Raw genomic sequence first — 27,283 nt, forward strand, 5'->3', positions numbered from 1 at the left:
TGTAAATGATATTTGACTGTTGGTTTAACTTGAATTTACATTTATTATCAAGACTCCTATAATTGTAAAAATCTAACACCAAGTAAACTGTGACTCTCACGGGAGGAGACTACAACTTCCAGGATTCCGTGGGTTGAAGCGGTGGGGTGTTTTCGGAGACAAACTACAATTCCCAGAATCCCGCTAGCCAAGGGGGTGGTTCTGGCCAAGGGTTGGGGCCGCTGAGTCCGCAAGCGTGCGCTCTTGCAAAGGCTGCCGCGTAGGGCTCGCCAGCTGAGCTGGCGCAAGGCGGGCACCCGCGAGCCCTGCGGCCGCGGACGGGACGGCGCCTCGGGACCTGCCCTGCATGCCTGGGCCTCTCGGTCTTGTAGCGGGAACAGGGGGAGGCGGCGGCAGCTGTTTGGGCCAAAGCCGGGTCCGCCGAGGGCCCACCTGGACGCTTGAGCCCAGCGGAGCCCGGCCTGCGGGCTGCAGGTGAGACGCGCGCTGGGGTTAGCCGGGGCTCCGCGACACCCCTGGGCTTGGAGTTGAGGGATCGGCCCCGGACCTCCCGCGGGAGGGATCAGCGGGAGCGCCGAGCCCTGGGGTAAAGAGGAGCCCAGGGAAGTTTGCAGAACCAAGAAGTGACGGATGATGCGGACTGACAGAGGCGCGGGATGGGGGCGGGGGGTGAGGATAGGTGGCCCCTCGGGGTCTCGCTGCCGCGGGGTCCGGGAGGCGCCCCGCAGGCACGCCCGTTGAATCCCTTAGCTCTTGGCTGGCACTGGCAGCAGGTCCTCACGCCCTTCAGCTTGGGAATGGAATAGCACGATTGGCTGGGAGCCAGCGACGTGCGCGAAGGGGCTTGGGCCCCTGGAGCTCCCTTGGAAGGCAGTATAACTGGGCAGGCCTGCCGCTGATCCCTGGGCTCTTTGGGGTGATAAGGGCCCGGTGATAAGAGCCTGCCACGACTTGCTTGACAGTGCCAGGGTAGCCTTTGGAGGGACCCACTTGGACTCCTGCCCCCTTGCCTGTGGTAGACCCCATCTCCTGGTCACTGATGAGAATCCTCTGCTAAGATCTAGGGTCCTCAGGCCAGAGCCCTGCACCTGGTGGTGGGCGGCTAGGGTCTGCTTACTTACTCTCAGAGAGTACTCTCGGGGGAAGCAAGGTCCAGCACAGGAAAGGTTACTGGGTGAGCTTGATAGGACGTAGTGGCTAAGAACACAGACAGAAAAGAGTTTATTCACCAAATGTTTACTGTTACATGTGCTGGGCATTCAAATCCTGGCTCTCATTTATTAGCTTGAGCTAATAAGTGCCCTTGAGCAAGTTACTTATCCTTTCTGAGCCTCTGTTTCTTCCTCTGCAAAATTGGAATGAAAGTACCTTCATGACAGGCTTGCTATGACGATTACATGAGATAATGCTGTGCAAGTTCTCTCAGTCCAGTGTTGGTACACAGTGGTTGTGCAGCAGATGGTAGCACTTGTGGTTGCTGAGATAGCAAATGTTAGAGGTGAGGCTGGAACCCAGGTCCGTCTTTGTACTGGAACTAGCTGCTCTCTCTGCCTCTCATGGATCTTGGAGATCTTCCAGTTTATCCTTTTCACATTACAGAAGAAGCATCTGAGTCCCAGTTAGTGCTAGAGCCAGAAAAGGACACGGGTCCCGTTTTCCCCAGGGATGGCCAGCCTTGGGCCCCAGGAGGGTGAGGAGAGAAGCACAGAGTGGAGATCTTCAGCAAAGAGGAGGATGGGGTGCTGGTGACAGAGTTCCCCCAGGCCACCCTCTGGCCACGTGAGCATCCTGGTGGCCTGGAAGTGTCAGTGACAGAGCAGCTGCAGCAGTGTTCAAAGTTTCCTTCTGGTTGGCGAGTTCTTGCTCTGAGCCAGGCTTTAGAAAATATTGAGCAACAAACAAAGGCTTCTAGTGCATATGGAGCTAATTGGAAAATTAAATTACCAAATGTTCCATTCCCCAAGGGTCTGTGGCAGTCTTTGGTTGTCAGTGGATACTTTCCCCCAGGACCTGCCTAACACCTGATAGGTGTTTTTATTTTTATTTTTTTTTAAAGATTTTATTTATTTATTTGACAGAGATCACAGGTAGGCAGAGAGGCAGGCAGAGAGAGAGGGGGAAGCAGGCTCCCTGCTGAGCAGAGAGCCTGATGCAGGGCTTGATCCCAGGGCCCTGAGATCATAACCTGAGCGGAAGGCAGAGGCTTAACCCACTGAGCCACCCAGGTGCCCCTGATAGGTGTTTTTAAATTGGGTAAAATAATGAACATGAAAGGCATAGCCCACAAATGTCAGCATAGGCTTTGGAGTGAGACGTGGGTTCGAATCCCAACCCCACCACTTCACAGCTGTGTGATGGTAGGCAATTCACTTAACAACAATGGATGTACTTCCTCAAATGTGGGATGAAATCGATAGCACTTATTTTAGATTTGTAGGAGGGAATAAATGAGGTTGTTCATCTAAAGCACTTAGCGCTATTTCTGGCATAGAGTAAGAGCCACTGAATGGGCAGTAGAGCGTTATAATAATAATAATACTATAAATACTATAGGCATTGTTTTGCCTATAAAGTAGGTATAATTGTGTTGGTTTTTCACACCAGGAAAAGGAGACTTGCAAGGGTTAAGAATTAGCCCAGGCAGCCACAGAAAGACAAATAATACATGCTATCACTAATGAGTTGAATCTAAAATAGCCGGACTCATAGAATCAGAGAGTGGAATGGTGGTTGCCAGGGACTGGGATGAGGTGGAACAGGGAGGCATTAGTCAAGGCTATAAAGTTTCAGGTATACAAGACGACTAAGTCCCAAAGACCTACTGTACAGCGTAGTGCCTGTGGTTAATATGACTTTACTATTATACTCTAAAATTTGCTAAGATGGTAGGTCTTATGTTAAATATTTTTATCACAAAAAATAATAAGAGGGTGGGAGGAAACTTTTGGAGGTGATGGACAGGTTTATGGCATAGATTATTGCGATGGTTTCACAGGTGTATACCTGCTTCTGAACATCAAGTTTTACACGTTAATTATGTACAACTTTTTGTCTGTCAAAAAGAAGAATATGAAGAAGAAGATGAAGAAGAATTGGTCTAGGATCATGCAGCTGCTAAGTGACGGGACAGGAGCTCACTTCTGGCCTTTCAGCTGGAGAACCAGTGCCATTTACTTCTCTGCAGCCTGTGGTCCTCCCAGTTCTTGAGGCCTGGCTGTGACCGGAAGGGGTGGGGGCCGGGCCGGGCAGCCAGAGGGCAGCCTCCAGCATCGCAGCAGGGGGTCTTCAAGGTGGGGACCCTACAGTCTGGCTGTTTGTGCTTCCTCTCCATGCCTGAGGTTGGATGAGGCTGGAGGCCACATCCAGTGAGTGAGCCTGGGGGATGAGGTGTTAGGAAGAAGTGCGGCCCTATGGCCCCTGGACCGCAGGGCTGGTGGAGGGCGTCATCTGGGTGAAGCCTGGAGAGCTTGATTCTGAGAAGAAGTGATCTTGTTTAAGGGCCAGGAAGAGTTCTTCTCTGGGCCTGATCTCTGCCTTTGCGAGGAGAGCCACCCAAGAGCCATGGGTGTGAGGACAAGGAGCTCTGGACTGAGAGCACCTGCTGTTTGAATCTTGGCAGCCTTTGAGAGCTCAGCTGCCCTGGCCGCTGCCTCTCTCAACCTCTTTTATAAAGTAAAGAGATGGAGCAGATCATTTCTAACGGCTCTTTCAGCTCTAAAAATAGAAGGTTTTGTCACTTTAAATTAGTGGACTCCCAGCCCAGCAACAGGGCAGGTGGGATAATTATTACCCCCCTGTGTTACCCAGACTTCCCTTGGGGCAAGAGAATGGCCACAGCTCCCTTGAGCTGCCTGCCAGCACGGGTGTCTCTGCCTGGCCCAGTGGGGAGGAATTACACAAGGCAGCAGTGCGTTGCTAAGTTACAGTGGTGGGCCTGTGGGTCTGCGTTTCCGCAGTCATCCACACCTGCTCTGCCCTTGAGTGACAAAAACTCATTGCCTTGACGTCTGCCTTGCTCCTCTGTCACTGACTCTACTGCCGAGTCTGAAGCACGGTGAATAAGACCCCTGGTAGTCAGACATGGGTTTGTATCCTGGGGCCCCTGCTTGAGCTCTAAGACCTGGAGCAAGCATCTTAATCTCACCAAACTTTGTGTTTTTTTTTTCATATTAAAAGAAAACAAAGCTAGTTCTAGTACCTACATTGGAGGGCTTTTGTGAGCCTTAATGGAAAAGGGGCAGGAAAGGGGCTTAGGATGGTGCCTGTTACACAGGAGGTGCTCAATAAAGGAAGCTGGTGGTAGCATTAACTGCCACCCCCTGCCCAGAAGCCAACACCCTCTTTTCCTGAGCTAGCCAGGACACTGATGGATCCTTCTATTTTTGTCTGGCTTCCCATGTCCTCACTGCTGCCTGTTCAGGGCCTGACCTCTGTCAGAGAATCAGACCTTTCACTGCCATTGGTATCCTACCATCAGTACGATCTTAATGCTAAGAGTTGTCTCTTTTCCCCATTTTGAAAGCATAACACAGGGCCCCTTCCAGGCTGGACACTGGGTACTCAGCCTTGAGCCAAGCATCAGGGAGAGGTTGGAGCCTTTGGTCTGCTGAATTGCCTCTATTACCATTATTATTGCAATTATCAGGAAGGCCTGTGCCCAATTATTTTCAAAGAAAAGGGAAAAAAGAAATAAACAAGAGATTAAAAAAAAAAAAAAAAGGCCCTTTAGAAACTGAGGCAGATAGAAGGGTGCTGCCAATTTGCCCCTGAAAACTGCTTCTGGCAGTTTTCAGCTCCTGGAGCAGCCAAATATTATTAGAACCCCATGGCCTTAGTGCTCCCTCCTTTCTAGGACCCCCTCCATTCCAACAAGTGTTGGACACAGGTGTCCATGGTGCTGCCACACCCGCAGGCTCAGAGCTGGGCAGCTGGACGAGAGGCTGCCAGCCACGCTGGCTCATCTTCTGTGGCTGGTCACCCAGCACTGGGTGCAGGGTCTGCTTCTGGGGGGCTCTGGCCAGTTCCAGACCTAGGCCCTGAAAAGCCATTCATTAGAGCTTGGGGTCTAAGAAGGTCTAGGTCAGGAGGCACGAACTCCCACACTCACTGGAGCTAAGAGCGCATGGGGCGAGCGAATGGGGCATTGGCCCTGGGACTGGGAGGCCAGATGCCAGATGAAAGCTCAAGCTGAGGAAGTCCTGGCAGGAAAGTGGCTTGGTGCTACCTCCTCGTCTCGGCCAGCTCCGGCTGCCATACCAACGTGCCGCCGCTGGGGTGACAAGCAGCAGACATTTATGTCTTCTGGGTCTGGAGGACAGAAATCCGAGCTCGAGGTGCTGGCAGGTGTGGATTCTCCTGAGGCCCCTCGTCTTGGTTTGCAGATGGCTGCCTTCTCACTGTGCTTTGTCACGCTTTTTGTGGCTGAGTCACTATGTGCTCTGTGCCCCACACCAGCTGGGTCCTAAAATCTGGTGCCCAACATAGAGAAGGCAGAGAACAATAAAGGCGGTGATAATTGCATCCGCTGAGTTTCTGTGCCCTGGCAGGCCAGGGAGATGAGGGCCAAATGGTGCCTGGGCTGTTGGCATAGGCAGTGTTGACATGCTCGGTGTTCAGATCCTGACTTCACTCCACACAGCCTGAGGCCCTTGGGACTCATGTACTTAGCTCTCCCTGGCCTCTGTGTCCTGACGTGCAGATGGGGAATACGTGACAGTGCTAGGCTAGCCCCCTAGGGTTGGCTTGAGGATGAAATGAGGAGATGTACAACAGTTTCTAGTACACTGCCAACATACTGTCTTGAAGGTAGCCATGGCTGAAGTGGTTAATTTCATGCTGGGGACTGGCTGCTTGGAGGCTCTCTTCCCAGGGGAAGGGAGGCAAGTCATTAGGAAGACTGAGCGAACCTGGGAGGGATGGTGAATGTACCCCAAAGCCATTGGGGGATTCAGTCCCTTTAGGAATGATTTGGGGCTGTATGGCTGGCCTGGTACCTGTGTGTCATTCATTATTAATTTGAGGAACCCTGTTGAAATGTGATTCTGGCAGCTGATGTGTTTTGAGGTCTATTCAGGTACTTTCCATGTATTACCCCATTCTCACAGCACCCAATGGAGGTTATTATTCCCATTTCACAGATAAGGGCATTGAGGCTTGAGGTGTTAAAATGGCTTCATACCTAGGGTCTGAAGGAAAGTGAGTGTGAGCCGGGTGGCCCAGGAAGAATTCTTGGCCACGACCATCAGGGAAGAGGGTTGAAATCTCCTCAGTGATCTTGTGTGCCCGCGTGCCTGCACTTAGCCCAGATCGAGTGCGCTGACGTGGGTGGGAGATCAGCCAGGCCTTTCTGGCTTCCCAAGCAGATCCTCCTGTTACCCACCTGACAGCGCTCTTCCTCTTGGGAGCCCTTCTGGCAAGACCGGTGAAGGCAGGGGTTTTTAGGTAAGGTTAAGTGACCGTGCATTGGGATGGTGCAGGGAGTGATCAGACGGGGATTTGGGTCTGCCGGACCCAGGAAGGGCTGTGGTGTGCGCATAGTGCATCCCAGGCTTCCCCGACATTCCTGGGCTGGGAGGAGGTCATCTTGCGGTGACACCCCACCCCAGCCCCGGCAAGGAAGCACACATGCCCTTCTGCCACAGCAGTTGTGGCCCATCGGGTTTGAACAACAGTCTCTTGATCTCCCTCGGCCACAGTGGGGGCCTTGAGGACATTTTTTTTTTTTTCAAGTTTGTGTCTTTTGCACATACCTTAATTTGGGCTGATGCAAAGCCTCACTCCCCCATTCTCTTCATGCCCTCTTAAGACTTGGGACCGAGGTTCATGAGTAAATACACATACGACTGGAGGAGATGCATACAGATCATTTCTCTCCTGTGGTACCTGGTACCTTCGCTCAGGCGGAGTCAGCGGGAAGCTAAGGAGGGCCAGGGCGCCCCCGTGCGGGGGTGGGGCTAGGGGGCAGGCGGGGTGGGGGGGCGGTGGCAGCCCTCTTGCTTGGTCAGTGACTCTGCCCTATTGGTTGTTAACTAAGTTCCACGTCATGCCTGTCCATGTCTAAGCAAAGCCTGTTTTTGTGTGTGTGTGTGTGTGTGTGTGTGTTTTAAGATTTTTATTTATTTATTTATTTGACAGAGAGGGAGAGATCACAAGTAGGCAGAGAGGCAGGCAGAGAGAGAGAGAGGGAAGCAGGCTCACTGCTGAGCAGAGATCCCAATGCAGGGCTTGATCCCAGGACCCTGAGATCATGACCCCAGCCGAAGGCAGCTGCTTATCCCACTGAGCCACCCAGGCGCCCCAAGCCTGTTTTTGAGAGAATGAAGGAAGGAGTCTAAGAGCCTCCACCAAGAATGACTCCAGGGCACAGCTTTCCACTGTGGGCCAGGGATCCAGGCCTCGGCAGATGTTTCCAGGAGGAGTTTCCTTTGGGGATCTCTTCAGAGCTTGAGTCAGCCAGAAGATGGGAGCTCGGGGCCAGTGCCCCTGTCCCTATGTTGTCCCAGAGCCTTGTTCTGTGTGAACATGTGCAACCTTCCCTGCCTTCTCTTCCTGCTCCTTACTCTCCTGGGGGGCCCACTGCACCCGACCAGGCTTCGGCTGGGGCAGAGTGATTGACAGGTAATTTGAGACAAGGGTGGTCTGTCCATAATACCCTCCTCGGGGCCTCCCTGCCAGGGAGTAGGCTTGCTGGAAGCAGCGGGATGTAGGCTGTTGGTGCAGAACCTTCAGAGTCCAACAGGGACTGCCTTGTCCACGTAACAAGTTTATTTCCAAAGAACACAGATTAACAATCAGGCGTTGGCCACACAAGTGGAAAAGGAGCCATGGAGGTAATTTCTGTTGAGGAGTAGAATCAAGGTTTGGGTTGGCCTTTGGTTTGTTCCAGCAGCCTTGTGCCTTGTGTGGAAAAGTTGTATCCTCTCAGATGGCAACAGGACTCAGGAGACTCTGGGGCACTAGAACGACCCATCTCTTCTTCTAGGAAGATAAGCTTAAAGAGAAGTTGGCTTGAGTTGGGGTGCCCGTTTGCATGGGCAGTAGATTTTTCTTCTGCATGGTCTTTATTATATGTCTGGAGGTCAGAGCGGTGTATATTTGATAGTTGGCAGTCATCTGGGGATCCGTTTCAAGTGCAGGTAGGGTGTTGGAACTGGAGGCACACCACGGGATGTCTGGCTGGGGATCCCGGGGTGATGGAGAAGTCTCATCATGTTTATTCAGGGCAGGAGTGAGAGGGGTCATGGGCAGCGATGGTTTTTCCAAGTTTCATTTTCTCTGCTTTCTAAAGGAAAAACAAGCACGCAAGGCCCGAGATTGTTGGGTCCTTCAAGTGCATGGAGAGGCACTAAGCAGTGGGTCAGACCTCAGGACTGGACACAGCTGTCCTATCAGCCACACAGGCCGCAGTCCTGCAGAAGGTAGCAGCTTGGCTGAGTGTTTCTTCTAGTCTCCCGGGCCAGGAATGGAGACCTGAGTTCTCCCTTAACACCCCATCTCCCTACCACTGCCCTACTGTCACCAAGACTGGTGGCCTCTCCAGGAGCACTGAAAATTGGCCTGGAGAAAGGGGACATCATGGGATCCTTTGTCCAGGAAGCATCGTGGCCCCATTATTCTTCACCATTTTGAACTTCCTCCTAGAGTTCATTATTCAGAAATATTTTGAAACAGTGATGGAAAAGGCCGCTTTCATCTTCTTCAGTGCTAGTGGTCTGATTAATGAGCTCTTTGCCTCCATCCGTATCTTTTGAAAACTCTTCTGAACGTTTTGCCTGATCCTTGAGCTCTGCTGGCTTACACAGCTGCTGCAGTGCAGTCGGGGGTCAGGGGAAGGGGGAGTACAGGAAATAGACTGAAAGGACTTTATAATTACCACTGGTTGCCCAAGTACCTGTTGGCTTTTTCCTGTTGCACTTTGGCTACTTCACGGCAAGGGAAAATGCAAGGTGGTTTTTCACCTGTCTCCATGTGGCAAAATACAGTTATGACTATGTTAGTTCACTTTCCTCCAGAAGTAAATCCTGAGACAGAGATGCAAGTACAGGAGATTATTAGCACTCCTTCCTAACAGACATGATTAAGGGACTGAAGAACTGAGACCAGAGATGGGGAAGAGGGGGCATGCATCAGGCCAGTGCCCACTCCGGGCAGTCACCCCATCTGTTAGGGAGCTCTGGAGCCAGTGTAGAACATGCCTCAGAACTCTCCAACCTGGACAGCATGGGAATGGGGTATTCATTCATTCATTCATTTACTCACACACTTATATTTCAGTACCAGGAGAGTGAACCTGCAGTGTTGTAAGTGATTCAGCTGTTCCATGGGAGGGTAACTGTTCCCACCCGACGTTGGTTCAGGTTGCCTGGCTGGTACATGGTAAAGTTAGAAACCCAGGCGGTCCCTCCTCTGGGCCCCATGCTTCAACCACCACACGATTTCTAGTGAAATGCTCTGTCCAACCCCAGAAAAATTCCCTTCCCATTTTCCCCCTTGGAAGGCAACTTGAGAGCCTCAAGGGCCCTGTGAGCCAGTCTGTATCTGTCCTGCTTTCTGTCTGCATTCTTCTGGCTGTCCTGGGGAGGGGTTGGTAACTTAGCATCTAACTAGAAACAGTGTCCCACCCCCCAACTCCCCAGGCTCAGGCTCAAAGGCTGGCCTCTGCCTGGTTGCCTAGTTGCCCCACAGTGCCCCAGCCCCATGTTTCCTGGTTCCCGTAAGCTTGGCTCCACTCCCCACCCCCAACCCCAGCTCTACTCCGAGCTTGCCTGGAGATTGGCTACTGCACACACGGTCCCCCAGGTCCAGAGGAGAGGCCTGGCCCCTTCCTGCTGTGGCCCCACACCACACCCTCACCTGCCTGCTGCCAAGCTTATATTCCAGCACAGGGAGGCCTAGGAGAGGGGCAGGTGGGAGAATGCTCATCAGAGAGGTGCCCACTCAGGTCAGAGGTTGGTCTTTCCTCTCCCTTTTGCTCATTTCCCTGCAGGTCTTGCTTTGTGATGTCCCCTGGGTGTGGCTGTTGTGGCTTTAGCTGCTGCTGGAAGCATTTCTGTCTGTGATGGGAGCAGAACATGCATCTGCTCAGGCCCTGCTCGTCTGCCTTTCCTCTCTCTGGGGACGGCCATTTATCTTATATTGTCTAAATATTCATTTATTACTCAGCCGCTCTCTGGAACTCTGCCATTTGTAAATAGGGATTTGTTTGCTTCTTTATCCTTAACCTTTTGACTTTTTATTATGGAAAACGTTAAACAGACACAAGAAAGGATCTTAGAAAGGCCCCCATCACCATTTTTCACAGTGATCTATTTGCTATTGTCTTGTTCCATCTGCTTCCATCCTTTTTTTGCTGAAATATCTTTATTTATTTATTTATTTATTTAGAGTAGGCTCCGTGCCTAACATAATGCGGGGCTTGAACTCACGACCCTAAGATCAAGCGTTGCATGCTCTTCTTTTTTTTTTTTTTTTTTAAGATTTTATTTATTTATTTGACAGAGAGAGATCACAAGTAGGCAGAGAGTCAGGCAGAGAGAGGAGGAAGCAGGCTCCCCGCCGAGCAGAGAGCCCGATGCGGGACTCGATCCCAGGACCCTGAGACCACGACCCGAGCCGAAGGCAACGGCTCAACCCACTGAGCCACCCAGGCACCCCTTGCATGCTCTTCTGACTGCGCCAGCCAGGAGCCCCTTTGCTAGAGTATCTTTGGACAAACCATGTATGTGTCATTTTACCTATAACCACTCTTAATCTCTTCTTTCTTCTTTCTTAAGTTATCTAAATTTTTTAAAGATTTTACATATCTGAGAGAGGGTGCGAGAGAGTACGAGCAGGGTTGAGGAGGGTTGGCAGGGGAAAAGCAGGAGGAGAGGGAGCAGCAGACTCCCTGCTGAGCAGACAGCTCAACGCAGGGCTCCATCCCAGGACCCCGAGATCAGGTCATGACCTGAGTTGAAATCAAGAGTCAGACACTTGGGACGCCTGGGTGGCTCAGTTGGTTAAGCAGCTGCCTTCGGCTCAGGTCATGATCCCAGCGTCCTGGGATCGAGTCCCACAGCGGGCTCCTTGCTCAGCAGGGAGCCTGCTTCTGCCTCTGCCTGCCATTCTGCCTGCCATTCTGTCTGCCTGTGCTCGCTCTCTCTCCCTCTCTCTCTCTCTGATAAATAAATAAAACCTTAAAAAAAAAAAAGAGTCAGACACTTAACTGAGCTGTTCAGGCGCCTGTTACCTATTTTGTTGTGACTTTTTATTTTGAAATAATTTTAGACTTACAGAAAAGTTACCATAAGTGCTTCACTCAGCTTCCCCTGATGTTAAATCTTACATAACCACAGTGCCATGATCAAAAGCGGAAAATTAACACAGCACCACTACCTAAACCACAGACCTTACTCAGATCCTGCCAGTTATGCACTGACATTCTTTTCTGGGTCCAAATTGCCACATTATGTTTCGTTGTTGTGTCTCCTTAGACTTCTTCAGTCTGGGACAGCTTCTCAGTCATTCCTGGTCTTCCGCAACCTTAACTCTTGAAGAGTCCTGGTCAGGTAATTTGTAGAATGTCCTTCTATTTGGGTTTAATGTTTTCTCTACTAACTTATCTATACACTGTATTCAGAACTAGCAGGGGTGCTAGACCCCTTTTCCCCCTTTTGGACATACAGACTGAGGTTGTGTATTTCAGGTAAGAAAATCACAGAAGTCAGGTGCCCTTCTTAGGGCACCATATCAAGGGGTACATGGTGCCAGGAAATTGTTCCCGGTGATATTAACATCAGTTACTTTGTTGAGGGGCTGTCTGCCAGGCCTCTGTATCATGAAGTTTTATCCTTTCTTTTTTCTTTCTTTCTTTTTTTTTTTCGGTACCATAAACTTTCTGTTTTTGCCTTTGTAACAGATATGTATCTCCCAGGGAGATTGTCGAGAGGATGCAAATATCCTATCTCTCAAACTTCCACCCACTAATTTTAGCATCCAGTAGTGGATCTTGCCTGAGACCATTATTACTGTGATGCTTGCCAAACGGTGATTTTCTATTTCCATCATTGCTTCTGCATGTATTAATTGGAGTTCTACTGTAAGAAAGATCTGTTCCTTCTTCCTTATTTATTCATATCAATATTGACTCATGCATGCTTATTTTATTCTGTGGGTTATAATCCATAACTATTGCTTTTTAATTTCATTACATTGCCCCAAATTTAGCTCCTTCAGGTTAGCTCCTGTGCCTTCTTGATATGTCCTCATCACTTTTTGAGAACTTACATTCTGGTAGTACAAGATGTTCCCAACAACTCTTGTATTTTCCCTGCCTGTGCCATGGAAACAGTGATTTTTCCACAGAGTCCTGCTTCATGAGAGGGGCCAATGTTAGAATGCAAGACCTTTATACCAGGTATGATGTCCCTGCTCCCAGGTGCTCCCATGGGTCAGAACTAGGAGCTGTATGTATGTGTGTGCACGCCTCACTCCCCCCGCCCCCACAGCTCTTCCTCCTGCCCACACTCCTCCTGTCATGTCAGCCTGGGTCCTTCCTCAGTTCCCTGGCCCAGATCTGAGCTAAGGTCTCCAGGGTAGCCTCCCCGGCTTCCCAGTGAGACATGCTGACCTTCTGGCCTCTCCTGACCTTGAGGATGAATGAACTCTCCCTCCCCACCATCCCCGGGCTTCTTTCTGTGTCTTTTTGTTTCTCGTCAGAACCCACAGCTGTGGTCATGTCACGGTCAGGATGCAGGTGTTCCCTTCTGAGCAGTCTTGTATTGTCCGTACCGTGGTTGTGGTGAGGATAGTTGGCACCCGTGGTGGAACCATGGGACATGGTCAGAATTGGTCAGGTATCAGTAATGTACCATGATTCAACCTAATAGGGAAGTAGATCTTCGCTGGGGCTGCCTGGAGAATTCCAAGGGGTGGGGGGGGCATATGTTTTTGTAAACATATATGCAGCCATATGATTTTACATATGCAGATATAGATACAACAAGTTGGTATAGATACCAACTTCAGAAGGTAGTGGTTGATGAAATCTTTCAATCTTGGGAGTGGAGCTTGCAGAAAATTTCTTATGAATGAGGCATGCTTGGGGAAGGGGATGTTGGGCTTTACAGGTTGGTATGGAACATGAAAGAGTTTCTCTTTTTTATCAATGGGCCCTTAGGTTTGAAAAGACAGGGAAACACGATGTTTAAGCACATTTCTTGGCTTTAGGTTCTGGGCTTGCAAAGACCTTCCCCTGGAGATTAACAGGGCTGATGGGAACACAGGCAAACCCCAGCCAGGAAGGCAGCCACCTGCACCCTCTCCTCTGATTCTGGGGCTGGACCAGAAGTTCTCTGCTCTTGTTCTGTGAAGGCCTTAAAGACCTGCATGAAGGACATGGGGTTCATGGGCTCTCAGGATAGCTGTGACTTTATCCTCTTCCCTGCAGGCCAAGAAGACCCAATGGGACTGGGTGAGTGAGAGTTCTGTTAAAGGACTAGCTTTGAGTTCACGGGAATTTATTTCATATAAGTCGTCTGCAGACTTTGGGACTTGACTTGTGATAAGGAACATGTTCCTTGTACCACTTCATGCAGAACTCCCTCTCTGGGGAACCCCTTCTTCTCTCCCACAGGAGTGAAGAGACACCGAGGCTGAGAGCTTGTCACTGGGTTTTCTACCTCTGTTCTCCCCCCATTTCCACGCTACTCTGCTCAGAGACCTTCAGTATTTCCCCTTTGCCTAGAGGGTAGAGTTCAGATTTCTTGACCCAGCATCAAGGCCATTGACATTCGGGCCTTAGCTGATTTTCCCAAGTCTCTCTTCTGCTTTTCCTCTGTGTGAACCATCTACCTAACCAGACCAGACTGTGTGGTCTCCTGCATCTTTGGATGCCCACTCCCCACCACCTTCTTTCTTTCTACCCTGGAGATGACATTTCTGGTTCCTCTGAAAGCTCCAGGGAATGGCCAAACCAGAAGGATTCATTTCTTCCTCAGAGGAAGCCTGCAGGGCTGACCAGAGCCCCACGTACTGCCTATGCTGTGACACTAAGGTTACCTTAGTTCACATTCCCTACCCCATGGAACCCATGTGGAAAGTTGTAGCTCCACTTCGGCCCACAATGAATATGCTTGTTTTCTAATTGCTAATACAAGAGTTTCTCGGAGGGCTTTGTTTACCAAAGTCAGAAGGGTTGTGGGGAAACTGATGCCAAATAGCCCCACTAGGTTAGAGCAGAGCTCAGAAGCAGAAGGCACAGGCCAGACCCCCATGCGTTTGCTTCCTGCACAACAGCTTGTAAAGACGTTCTCCTCAGGTTTTCTTGGTTTGGAGAAACCAAAACTGAGCTTGATAATCAGGAAAGCTCACAGCCGGAAGTCCAGGCAAGTAGGGCTCCGAGACATCAGTGGGGTCCTTTGTCTCTCTCCTCCATCATGCTGTCCTTGGCATCCTGGCTTCACCGTCCAGCTGGTCAGCAGATGGCAGGCGGCAGCCCTGGGATAGCTCCTCCTTTCCTTTCCGGTGGGTGGGAACATGGACTGTGACTCCTCCCCCTTTGCTCTGTTCAGTTCTACTCCGGCAGTGGCCTCCCCTGGGCCAGTAACTGGCTCCAGAAGCATGCTTTCTGGTAGTGGGAGGTCGATCTTGGCTTTGTTTGCACCTGGTGGGTATCAAGGAAAGGGCTGGCTCCTGGCCAAACCTGGAATTTTATTAGGCAGGGTAAAGGGGTGGGAAGCCTGGGTAGAAACAATGTCCCCTCTGTCACTTATTAATACACTTGACTTGGGAGCCCAAGGAGCAGAGCTGGTGACCCGTCTGGCCCAAGGTACCAACAGGTGACAGCATATCTTGTCTTGGTCTCCATCTTTGGGAGGAATCTTCTTAGATTTAAAACGCTTTGTTTCAAATGACTGTAATGCAAAGTGACAGATCCCGCCTCGGCGGCGGTCAGCTTTTGCTTCAAGTCAGATGAAGGCAGCCAAGTATGTCCAGAAGGTTTTAAAATGCCAGACCTTATCGTGCATCCCCATGGCCCTTCATTAACCATCTGATGCCCCAATTTTTTTTTCTTTTCCCCTCTGCTAGACACTCATTAGTTTGAACCTAATCGTGCGCAGTTGCACGCAGTTGCAGAAGTAGTCAGCTCTCGGTATTCATGAGGTTCAACTAACACCTGATTTCTGACCCTCTCCACCACCCTGTGTAGTGGGGGCTGCACATTCACCTTTGCTGATGGGGAACCTGCCTTCAGAAAGGCCACACGGTCAAGTCAGGGAGCTGGGGTTTGAACCTGAGACTTTTGGCCTTTTCCTTAAACTTTCCTAGACAGCGCACATCCTCTCCCAGGAACTACCGACCACCAGTAATGCAGCGGGCACTCAGAGCCAGGTTGGTCTGGGGTGTGATGTGAGATCTCCTGGTGATCGGGTGTCTCCAGAAGAGCAAACCAGTCAGTCAGACTTACGGGAGTAAGATGGAGTTGATGCCCTAAGTCCAAGGCATGTGGACTACCTGTCTCCCCGTTCTAGGGAGAGTTAGCAGAAGGTGTGGCAGCGTTGGCAAGGGGTGGACTCCACAGGAGTTTCCTTGGGCAGAGGAGGGTGCAGGGGATGTTGTGGGCCTGCCCTCCTGAGCAGAGCTGTGCCCAAGGAACTTCAGAGCAGCTCATCCATATCAGATATGGCCTGGCCCTAGAGGGAGGCGGTGGGGTGGAGACGCGGAGAGGCTGGGCTGCACAAGAAGGGTCTACCTTCATTAGACCCTGAGCTCAGAAGCTGCCCAGCCAGGCCTGCACCTGCCCATTGGCTCTCCCCAGCCTGTCTTCAGGAGGCAGCGCTCACCAGCTCATTAGGACGCCTCCATTTTTAATCCTGGCTGCGTCACAGACTTGCTGGGTGATTTGGGGAAAATTCTTCACCTCTCTAAAATGAGGACTTGCTTAGTGGTTGTTAACCTGACAGTGGAATTCCTTCCTGTTAGTGAAGAACCCCATTTTTAAATACACTTTTGTGGCACTCCTATGAGTTTCCTAGAGCTGCTGCAACACATTTAACCCTAGATGTGGTGGCTTAAAAGGCCAGAAATTTATTCTTGCACAGTTCTGGAGGCTAGAAGTCTAAGATAAAGTTATTGACAGGGCCACGTCCCTCTGAAAACTCTGGGAGAGAATCCTTTCTTGCATCTTCTTAGTGTCTGGTGGCTCCTGGTAATCCCGAGCAGTCTTTGGTTCATAGCTACGTCATTTGAGTCTCTTGTCTTTGCCCTCATGTGGCCATCTTCTCTGTTCCTCAGTGACTTTTTCTGCCTCTTACAGGGACACTTTCATTAGATTTAGAGCCTCATTTAGATTACGATCTCGTCTCAAAATCCTTAACTTACTATATGCATAAAGACCCTATTTCCATATAACATCGTATTCTGAGGCTCGGGGTAGACATGAATTTGGGGGGCATTATTCAACCCACTATAGTACCCCTAAATATAAGAAATTAAAGGTGCTTGGTTTTGTTTGGAGGTAAATGGAGGCCCAAGACCCTGGCCTCATGTCCATGTTGGCTACCACCAGCCTTGGCAGCCTCCAAGAATCAGGTCTGCAAGCCACTAGGTACCCAAGGTTCCAGAAACCCTAGTTCACCATATCCCATGGTGATGAGACTTTAGACTTAGAATTTTGAATTGATGCTGGAATGAGTTAAGACTTTGGGGGCTATGGAGACTCATGGCCTGGTTCTTTGGTTAAGAGTCTCTTCTTGGTTTTTCTCAAATGTGGCTATACCTCAGAATCACCTGGGAGCTTGGTAAAAAAGCAGATACCAATGAGACTTTGGGTTCTGGTCAAAATGGAGGGGACACATGTATCCCTATCCATGCACTAAAACACAGGACTAAAAACACAGGACATTAGGTATAAAACATGAGAATACTGAAAGGTAGAAGAATGTGGAACAACACAGTGGTCAGTTCATTGGGTTTTCTTTTTGCCTCCTGTGTATCCTAGACTGTATGCTAAAGAAACCAACCCAGAAATGTCAGTGAGCATAGACCAGAAAAAGCCCCAGGGAAAGCTCACTGTCACTCATCAAAGGACTAGAAGAGGAGCAGCCTTACAATACCTTTTTGACAATAGTACCCTATTCCCATAAAACACCAGGGAAAACTGCTTCTCCCCTCCCTTCCAGCTTTAGTAAAGGCTGAATAGACAGACATCCATCCTTGCTTTGCAGTAACCAACCAGGTACCTCCCATTTTTAGCAAAGCACCACCTCCCCCCGACCATGGGTCTGGATGAGAAGCCTGGACTTTTACCACAACCCAAAGGTAAAAAGATCCCTTTTTACCCCCTTCCCTGCCACCACGGTCCCCTTGAGGTTTCACCGGAGCCTAGACTTGGACCCCCACCCAGTGGTGATGAGACACCGTTACTGAGGCCAGCTGAGGAGCCTAGATTTCCACCCCTTCTCAGCGGTTATGCCGCATCTCTCACTTTCCCTGCCAGAGTGCTGCTGCTGGAGGCCAAGCAAGGAAGCGTGGATTTCCCCCTACCCAACAATAGAGTCAGCACTCTCCCTTCCCCACCAGCATGGTTCTTGCAAAAACCTGCTGAAATGGAAAACCTAATATAAGCTCCAGGATAAGCCTCAGCAAAGAAAGAGAAGATAGAAGGAACTAAATGGAGATTTGAGAACTTAAGAATGTAGTAACAAAAAAAAAAAAAAAATCACTGGTGGGCCCAGTAGAAGAATGGAGATGACAGAAGAAAGAACCGGTGAACATGAAAACAAACAGTAGAAATTATCCAATTTAAACTCTGCAGAGACTGGGAAAACAAATTGAGTGGAGCCTTAGACATCTCTAGGACAATACTTTTTTAAAATTTAGCATTCGTGGACCTAAAGGCCTGATGATCAAGCTTCTGAAAAGTAGACAAAAGAACTCTCTTCAGGGCCATGCGAGAGGAAGGACATACTACATCCAGGGGAAAGGCGCTTCACGTACAGTAGATTCCTCCTCAGAAACATGGCGGCTAGAGGGAGGCTGCCCAGCCTAAGCGTTTGTCTGCTAAGAGAAAGCACTGTCCTGCCGAAGTTCTGTCCCTGAAAATATCCTGTAGGAAAGAAGGTGAAATCAAGACATTTTCTTCACCTGAAGGAACACCAGGAGAATTTGCTCTCTGCAAATTTCCCTCAAATGATGACCAAAGGAAGTTCACCGGAGAAGTGATAACAGAAGAAAACCTGGGACATCAGGGACAAAGAACGGGAAGAGTAAAAATGTGGGTAAATATAATGAACTCTCCTTTCCCTCTTGAGGAGATTACACTTGACAGTTGAAACAAAAATTAGAGCACTGTCTGAGGCGGATTTTGATGCATGTAGAGGAAACACTGAAGATAATTATATTATAAGGGAGGAGGGTAAAAGAGCCCAGATGAAGATCAGGTGTCTGTCCTCAGTAAAGAGGTAGACTGTCACTACCAGTAGACGCTGCTAAGTTGCATATACATTGTATGGTGCCTAAAGAAACCACTAAAACATCTGCACCGAGAAATACACTCAGAAACACTGTACCTAAAAATTGAATTCAGATAATCTGCAAGAAGAAGAGAAAATGAAACAGAGGAACAAAAGATGCAGATGCCTAAACCGTACTCCAGACCTCCTACTGAGTCAGAACCTACAGGATTCCTGCCTGCCAGTATCTGGTTTTAGCAAGGGCCTCTGGGGATTTCAGGAACCAGCCAGGTTTGAGAATCTGTGGTCTAGACCAGTTTTTACTTTTGTTTTTGTTTTAGAGAGAGTGAGTGAGCACGTGTGTGGGGGTAGGGGGGCAGCTGGGAGGAGCAGGGGGGAGAGGGAGAATCTTCTTCATGCTCAGCTTGGAGCCCAATGTGGGACTTGACCTCACGACCCCTTATGACCTGAGTTGAAATCAAGAGTCAGATGCTTAACTGACTAAGCCACCCAGGCGCCCCTAGACCTTTTTAAAAAAATTTTTTAAATATATTTTTTATTAACATGTAATGTATTATTAGCCCCAGGAGTACAGGTCTGTGAATGGCCAGGTTTACACACTTCACTCAGCATAGCACACACCCTCCCCGATGTCCATAATCCAACCACCCTCTCCCTCCCCGCCCCCGCAACCCTCAGTTTGTTTTGTGAGATTAAGAGTCTCTTATGGTTTGTCTCCCTCCTGACCTCATCTTGTTCCATTTATTCCTTTCCTACCCCCCCAAGCCCCCTACGTTGCCTCAACTTCCTCATACCAGGGAGATCATATGATAATTTAGACCTTTATTTTTTTTAACAGCAAATTGCCAACCCTTTTGGTTGTAAATTCAGTTAAGAGGAACATGCCCCCCCCCCCACCTTTTTAGAACAAAGTTAATATACTGGACTAGAAAAGGAAACACTGGAGTACATTATAGCCAGTCAGAGTAATTCTTCATGAACTTTTGGGGGTGCAGTATGACGTGTGCGTATGATGAATGTGTGCATGCTGAACCGTTAGATGAGGGCCGCTGGAAGAGATGGTGCCTCCAGGAATGGCCTTCAGCTAGTGCCGGAGAGGAATAGGAAGGCGAATAGCCCGGCCTCTTCAGAATAGTGACCTGCTCATTAATGTGCCTGTATTGGCGTCACTCCTCCCTCCCACTCTCCTACAGGGATTTCTTTGGTACAGGGATTTCTTTGGAAATTATTTTGGCTCAAATCCTTGTCTCCGATTCTGCTTCTGAGGGAAACTAGTCTAAGCCCCTGTCTCTTTCTGGGCAGGATTGCACTTTGATTTTTGTGATTGCAGGGAAAGAGAAGTTACAAGACCCCAAGAGTCCAACTCACCCCAAGGGAATAAAGGGGTGGTTCCAGTCCCACCCCAGGGCAGTGCTGGCCAGTCACCGGGGATTCCCTGGGCAGCTCCTATGAGGGCACAGGGTGAGACCCCTCAAATCTGAGCAGTCCTGGGCTTCAGAGCAAGAATATTAGCTTTCCTGCTAGTGCAGGAAAATGGAGCAAATGCCACCAGCCCAGCCAGGCCTCTCTGCAGGCCTGCGTGTCAGTGGTGCCATCCAGATATAGTTCCTTTACTGGACCAGGGATGGGGCAAATATCTACCCATCCTTCCATGGGAATCTAAAAGACAGCAGGCATGATTTCCAAACAGTAGCTTTAAGCAAGAGCAGATGATCCCCCACATCCCCTGGGCATATGTGCCATGGGTACTAAGAAGGGGACACCGGGCTCCTGGTGTACAGCCTGGCCTCTGTGCCCATGTAAGGAAGAGTCCTTACCTCACAGGACCAGGAATGCCGGGCCCCTGGAGGAGACCCTGTGGCTCTGGTCACAGATGCCCCATTGGTTAGCTCTTACCGCAGTAGCAGTGCCTCATACCAAACAGCCACAGGATTTCAGTGACATCCAACAGTGAGCACTCACCCAGCCCAGCTGTTTGCGTGTCAGGGTCACTGGCCAACCAGGGGTCAGCTGGGTTAGACTGGGCTTGGCTGCAGTAGCTCCGCACTGCTCTCCTGTCGCTCGTCCTGGAACCAGGAAGTTAGGCGGCGCACATTCTCCCCTCAGCAACGTCCTAGGTATGAAGGAGGCCGGGCCAGTCCCACAAGCTCTCTTCAAGCGTCTGATCTTGTTTTCCCTGCTGACATTTCACTGGCCAAAGCAAGTGATGTGGTCAAGTACCAAGGCAGGGCGCAGCGATGTATACCGCCCCCACGGGAGCGGTGGGGAAGAGAGGGCGAGAATAAGCAGGGACGGTACGGGCACCGCGCCCGACAGGAGCCCAACGTGGCTGCGGATGGACGGATGGACAGATGGGGCCAACACCTTTCCCTTTCCTTGTCTCCCGCAGGCTTGTGTTGGCGCTAAGGGCACCCGCGGGGATGGGTAGAGCCCGCCAGGCCAGTGGCGCCGCCCGGGGGCTGTGCTGGCGCTAGGGCCCCACCACGGCGTTAGGATGCACCTGTCGGCCGTGTTCAACGCGCTCCTGGTGTCGGTGCTGGCGGCGGTGCTGTGGAAGCACGTGCGGCTGCGCGAGCATGCGGCGGTGCTGGAGGAGGAGCTGGCCGCCGGCCGCCCCGCCCCAGAGCCCGCCCCCACGCCCAGGATCGACTACCCCAAGGCCCTGCAGCTCCTGGCGGAGGGCGGCACGCAAATGGTGTGCAGCGGCCGCACGCACACCGACCGTGTGTGCCGCTTCAAGTGGCTCTGCTACTCCAACGAGGCCGAGGAGTTCATCTTCTTCCACGGCAACGCCTCGGTCATGCTGCCCAACCTGGGGTCCCGGCGCTTCCAGCCGGCGCTCCTCGACCTGTCCACCGTGGAGGACCACAACACCCAGTACTTCAACTTCGTGGAGCTGCCGGCCGCCGCCCTGCGCTTCATGCCCAAGCCTGTGTTCGTGCCCGACGTGGCCCTCATCGCCAACCGCTTCAACCCCGACAACCTGATGCACGTCTTCCACGACGACCTACTACCCCTCTTCTACACCCTGAGGCAGTTCCCAGGGCTGGCGCACGAGGCACGGCTTTTCTTCATGGAGGGCTGGAGCGAGGGCGCTCACTTTGACCTGTACAGGCTGCTCAGTCCCAAGCAGCCGCTCCTGCGGGCGCAGCTGAAGGCGCTGGGCCGGCTGCTGTGCTTCTCCCACGCGTTCGTGGGTCTCTCTAAGATCACCACCTGGTACCAGTACGGCTTCGTCCAGCCCCAGGGCCCCAAGGCCAACATCCTCGTGTCCGGCAATGAGATCCGGCAGTTTGCCCGGTTCATGATGGAAAAGCTGAACGTGAGCCACGCGGGGGCGCCCCTGGGCGAAGAGTACATTTTGGTTTTCAGCCGCACCCAGAACAGACTCATCCTGAATGAGGCAGAGCTGCTGCTGGCGCTGGCCCAGGAGTTCCAGATGAAGACGGTGACGGTGTCCCTAGAGGACCATTCCTTCGCCGACGTTGTGCGGCTGGTCAGCAATGCCTCCATGCTGGTCAGCATGCACGGGGCCCAGCTGGTCACTGCCCTCTTCCTGCCCCGCGGGGCAACCGTGGTCGAGCTCTTCCCCTATGCGGTCAATCCGGACCACTACACCCCCTATAAGACGCTGGCCACGCTGCCCGGCATGGACCTCCAGTACGTAGCCTGGCGGAACACGATGCTAGAGAACACGGTCACGCACCCCGAGCGGCCCTGGGATCAGGGGGGCATCACCCACCTGGACCAGGCTGAGCAGGCCCGTATACTCCAGAGCCGTGAGGTCCCGCGGCATCTCTGTTGCCGGAACCCCGAGTGGCTCTTCCGCATCTACCAGGACACCAAGGTGGATATCCCGTCCCTCATCCAAACCGTGCGGCGTGTGGTGAAGGGCCGGCCTGGGCCGCGGAAGCAGAAGTGGACCGTCGGCCTCTACCCAGGCAAGGTTCGGGAGGCGCGGTGCCAGGCGTCTGTGCAGGGCGCCTCCGAGGCCCGCCTCACAGTCTCCTGGCAGATCCCCTGGAACCTCAAGTACCTGAAGGTGAGGGAGGTGAAGTACGAGGTGTGGCTCCAGGAGCAGGGGGAGAACACTTACGTGCCTTATATCCTGGCCCTGCAGAACCACACCTTCACCGAGAACATCAAGCCCTTCACGACCTACCTGGTGTGGGTCCGCTGCATCTTCAACAAGATCCTCTTAGGACCCTTTGCAGATGTGCTGGTGTGCAACACGTAGCGAGCGTGCTGTGGCCAGGCGGTGGTTGGGGAGCGGGGATGGCTCCCCCGGCGCAGTGTCCCGGGGCCCACTTGTGCCCTGCGGTGGCTTCTGGGGTTTATTTATTTATCGAGCAGGCCTGCCCCAGGCGTGTGCCTCCGTGTCTTCTTACTGGGTCTAGAGTGTGACATTCCCAGCACTTTTTGCACGGGTTAGTGGGACCCTCCCAACCCCCTTCTCCTGTCCTGAGCCTTCGTACCCTGGAGAAGGTCCTCAGTGGGAGGAGAGAGAAGGAAAGTGAAAATCCTAAGGAGCCCCTGGCTGAGAGATCCTGCTGTACCCTACTGAATCTCTCTGGTTGATATCCAAATGTCTGGAAACTGTGAGTAAATCATGTGGTTGCCTGGGTGGGTGGTTCATCAGCTTCCATCATCATGAAATTCACCTGTAGCACAGTGAAGGTGTGTTTGGAACATTCATTAAATGATTATAAACGTCTTGGTCAAGTCTTTTTTTTTTTTTTAATATTTTATTTATTTATGTTTAGAGAGAGAGCGAGAGAGCAAGAGAGAGCATGAGCAGGGAGCCCGGTGCTGGACTCAATCCGAGGACCCTGGGGTCATGACCTGAGTGGAAGGCCGATGCTTAACCGACTGACCTATCTAGGCACACCTTGGGCAAGTCTTTTTATTATTGGGTAGTTGGAAGCAGGGCTGGTAGTCGGTGCCCGTGTGCTCTTTCATCCTAGCTATCAACCGAGGAGATGTGGCGATGGGCAAGTGGCGAGGACCGCGAAGTGGGCAGGCTGGTTGCATTGCGTCTTGCAACTTGCCAGCTGAATGTCACATTTCCAGTCTAAGTGGGGTCCAAGTTTGGAAGCCTAGGGTCGGGTCTTCGGTGAAGAAGAGCACTGCCCACCAGGGGGCGCTCTTATGCTAAAGAGGCCATCCAGCCAAGACCACAGCCGACCAAACTGGCATCCTGTTGGCTTAGGAGGAGGGCAGGGAATTCAGCAAGATAGCACGGAGCACTCTTCTTCAGCAGGAGGATTTTCACGGCAGCCCGGGGACCATTCTCCCCCTGTTTTGCGAATTGCTGCTCGAGGGTGAGGAGGAAAGACCACTGTCAGTAGCTTAGAAGCCCCATGGGAGCCATTGTCTTCCAAACAATAGACATGGTTCCCAGCCCACCCCCCCAACCCCCAACCCCCCAACCCCCTAACCCTTTCCACCCCCGACACTGCGCTCAGTGGAGCCTGCTGCTCTGGTGCCTGCCCAGACACTAGTACCTGCAGAGCGCTTCCAGTGTGGACATAGCTCATCTGTTGTAGGTCATTTGTACTGTTAACTTTGCTGAATGGCACATCTGTCATTCCAATGTTCTCTGGCTTCTGCAGAAACAGCTAGAACGTTAATCCAAGATCAGCAGGGACCCTGCTCCAAGTCTGATTCCTGGGAAGGAGAGCAGGAAAGGGGGTCCAGGAGGGAGAGCCACTGGCTGTAGCTCAGCTAGAAGGTTGTCGCACCAAGCTAGACAGTTCCCAAGCTGAAGTGGTCTGTTAGATGAGTAGCAGGTCCCTGGCTAGGGCAGTCTGGGAAGAATGGCCTCGGTGCCTGTCGGTGGTGGATTCAGAGCAGGAGACCTGAGTGGCATGTTTTCTTGGTCACCAGGGGCCTCTGTGACCTTACCTTTACCCAGAATATCTTTGTCCCTAACTGTACTCTCCATCGACCGCCTTCTCAGACTGTCACATTGATGCACATGTGAAGATTCAGTTCAGTTGGAAGTCTCTAACACTGAGATGTGAGGGTAAAACTACTTGGAAACCCCTTGGTGGTTTTTACTAAGGCTGAACACAGCTGCCCTGGGTCTTAGCGATTCCACTGCTAAATGTATACCCCAGAGAAAGAAGTGCCAATGCTGTTGAAAGACATGTATCAAATACAGCTCTAAATAGCCAGAAGCGAAACCAGACCAGTTTCCACCAACAGGTATATTCATGCAAAAGACACAACTTTTTTTTTTAAGATTTTATTTTTTTAGAGAGCATGAAATAGTGGGGGGGGGGGGAATCCCAAGCAGACTCTGTGCTCAGAGTCCCACACGGGGCTCAATCTCATGACCCTGACAGCATGACCTGAGCTGAAAGCAAGAGTCGGATGCTTAATCAGCTGAGCCACCCAGGCGCCCCAGGACATAACAATTTAAAAAAAAAAAGGAATAAAATATGGGTACACACAACCATAAATCTCACGGAGTATTAAATATATACTGAGTGACAATATATACTGTACGATTCCATTTACACAAAGCGCTGGAATAAGTAAACCAACCTGTGGCGGGAGACGTCCGAATCGCTCCTGGGAAGGGTCAAGACTGAGCTGGACAGGAGGAAACTCGGGCCGAGGATGTCTTGATCTGGCTGGTGGTTGCACGGCGACCATCCATGTCACAGGCATCTGCTTACACTTGAGATCAGTGCCCTTTATGTACGTCACTATTGACCTCAGTTAAACAGAAACAAAAACTCGGTCCAAGGGGCAACTCTTCTGGAAAGCAGTGTGTGTCTTCTCCAGCTCCCCAGTCATGAGGCCTGCCGCATCCCCCAAACCCCAGCTCTGCTGCCCTGTCGTGTTCTAGAAGGTACTGTGCTCCCACAAGGGTTTGCCCACCGGCTAGAGGCTCAACATGGGTGTTTGTGTGTGTGGACCCTGATGCCAAGGAGCTCTGCGAATGCTTCTTTTGTTCATCAAACAATGGATTTCTGCCTGTGTCCATATTGCTTTTGCAAATTTGTGATCCTTTGAAACTTTGTCCTGGTTTTTTTGGTTTTGTTTTGTTTTTTCCTCTTAACATTGTAACATGAACGCTTTACCGTGTCACTGAAAGTTATTCTTTGAAAACAAGATTCTAGCTGACTGTAGAACATTCCACTGCATGGGCTCACAAAGAAGTTGCTACCCTTTTCCCCAGGTCACAGCATTTGTTAAGGGGCAGGAGCCTGGATCCACAGCCAGCAGCCCAGCTCAGGCCCTTTGACACCTGTTTCTGCTTTTGCTGCTGCTTTGTTACCATGTTTCTTTTATTGATGTTTAGTTAATTTCTAGTGACTTGCACAGATCTTCACTGTACAGTCTCATGGGTTTCATGCATACATACTTCTTCGTACCCCAGATCCTTGCAAGGTGTACATTATTGCTATTATCCCCATATTTGCAGTTTTTTGCCTTTTGGAAATTTAGCAGGCAAGAATTATTTTTTGTTATCATAGAGGGGTTACATTTAACATTAAGAGCTGCATTTAACATTAAGGGTATGCCATTTTGTTGGTACTGTTTGTTTTAAATTAGTGTCCTCACACAGCTGCATCAAAGAATCAGGGGGACAATGATGGCAGGAGACCCCGGGAGCTGGGATCTAGGGTGCCCAGGAGCATCTCCGACAGAAATGCATCCCAATAGACAGTGGCAACCTCTGCACCCCACGCGTCAGTTCTGAGAGCATCTCATCGGCCGTGGGTGGGGGGGCAGCGGGCCAGTGCAAGGCTTGGGAAGGGAGCACACACGGACCCCCCAGCCCAAAGCAAACCCCTCAGAGGTGTCCCTCAGTCCTCAGCTGTGTAGCCTCTGTCCACCCCGCTTGGCCATCCCTGTGTAGTCAGGCGCTCCGGGAGTACTGCCCCCACCCCAGGCGCTACCCAACAGCATGTACCCCTGTTTGGGGAATAAAAAGCACAAAAAGATGTAGTTGCTTTCTGGCCACTTACATCTAGTGGAAATAATCCAATAATCTCTTTTGGAATGTTGTACTATTGGGACTTCCCAGGTTCAGGTAGGGCAGCCTTCTAGGATTGCTAAGCTTTAGAAAAACACTCCAACTTGAATTTCATGTAACAGGTTTTTGGGTGCTGTATTTGCTGTATTGCTATAATCTCGTGCTGTGTTTGGCAACACTACCTTTTTCCCACTAGTGGAAAATGTGAGGTGGGGAGGTTTGTTGTATAACCACGAGGTTAATAATCCCTCGTACTCCCATTTTCCCAGTGGAAATGCAGAGGCGCTGGTGGGAGGGAGGCCTCACTCCTGCCTCAGCTACAATAAGAAATAGGAACGATACCAAATGCCTGAAAAGATGCAGGGAAACCAGATCTCTCATCTACATTGCTGAGAAGAGTGAAATGGTAGCCTGGGAATAGTTGGGCAGTTTCTTAAGAAATTAAACATATTACTATGAAACTGTACTCCTGGGCATTTGCCCCAGAAAAAAAAAAAAAAAAGAAAGAAAAAAAAGAATATTCTGTTCACACAAAAACAAGTACAAGAATGTTCAGAGCAGCTTTCATTGTATTAGCCAAAAATGAGAAATGACCCAGATGTCCTTCAGTAAACACTAAACAAACTGTGGTCTTTCTGGACCACGGGGGACTAACTAATAAAAAGGAACAGGAATAAATAAGGAACAGAATATTGGTAAAAGCAACAATTTGGCTGGATCTCAGGGGCGTTGTGCGGAGGGAAGAGAAAAAAGCAACTCTCAAAAATTTACATGCTGTGCAATTCCATTTAGATACCATTCTCAAAATGATAAAAATTGTAGAGGTGGAGACCAGATGTGC

General features: G+C 50.8%; 1 protein-coding gene across 1 annotated transcript; it reads left to right on the top strand.

Moving 5' to 3' along the window:
- Positions 1-236: 236 nt before the first annotated feature.
- POMGNT2 (protein O-linked mannose N-acetylglucosaminyltransferase 2 (beta 1,4-)) lies at positions 237-22,777 on the top strand. The gene is made up of 2 exons (XM_044252628.1): positions 237-474; positions 20,842-22,777. The coding sequence occupies exon 2, from the start codon at positions 20,947-20,949 to the stop codon at positions 22,687-22,689; it is 1,743 nt and encodes a 580-aa protein (XP_044108563.1). The 5' UTR covers positions 237-474; positions 20,842-20,946; the 3' UTR covers positions 22,690-22,777.
- Positions 22,778-27,283: the final 4,506 nt, after the last annotated feature.

Source organism: Neovison vison, chromosome 6 (genome assembly GCF_020171115.1).
Source record: "Neovison vison isolate M4711 chromosome 6, ASM_NN_V1, whole genome shotgun sequence".
In the NCBI taxonomy this organism is placed as follows: domain Eukaryota; kingdom Metazoa; phylum Chordata; class Mammalia; order Carnivora; family Mustelidae; genus Neogale; species Neogale vison.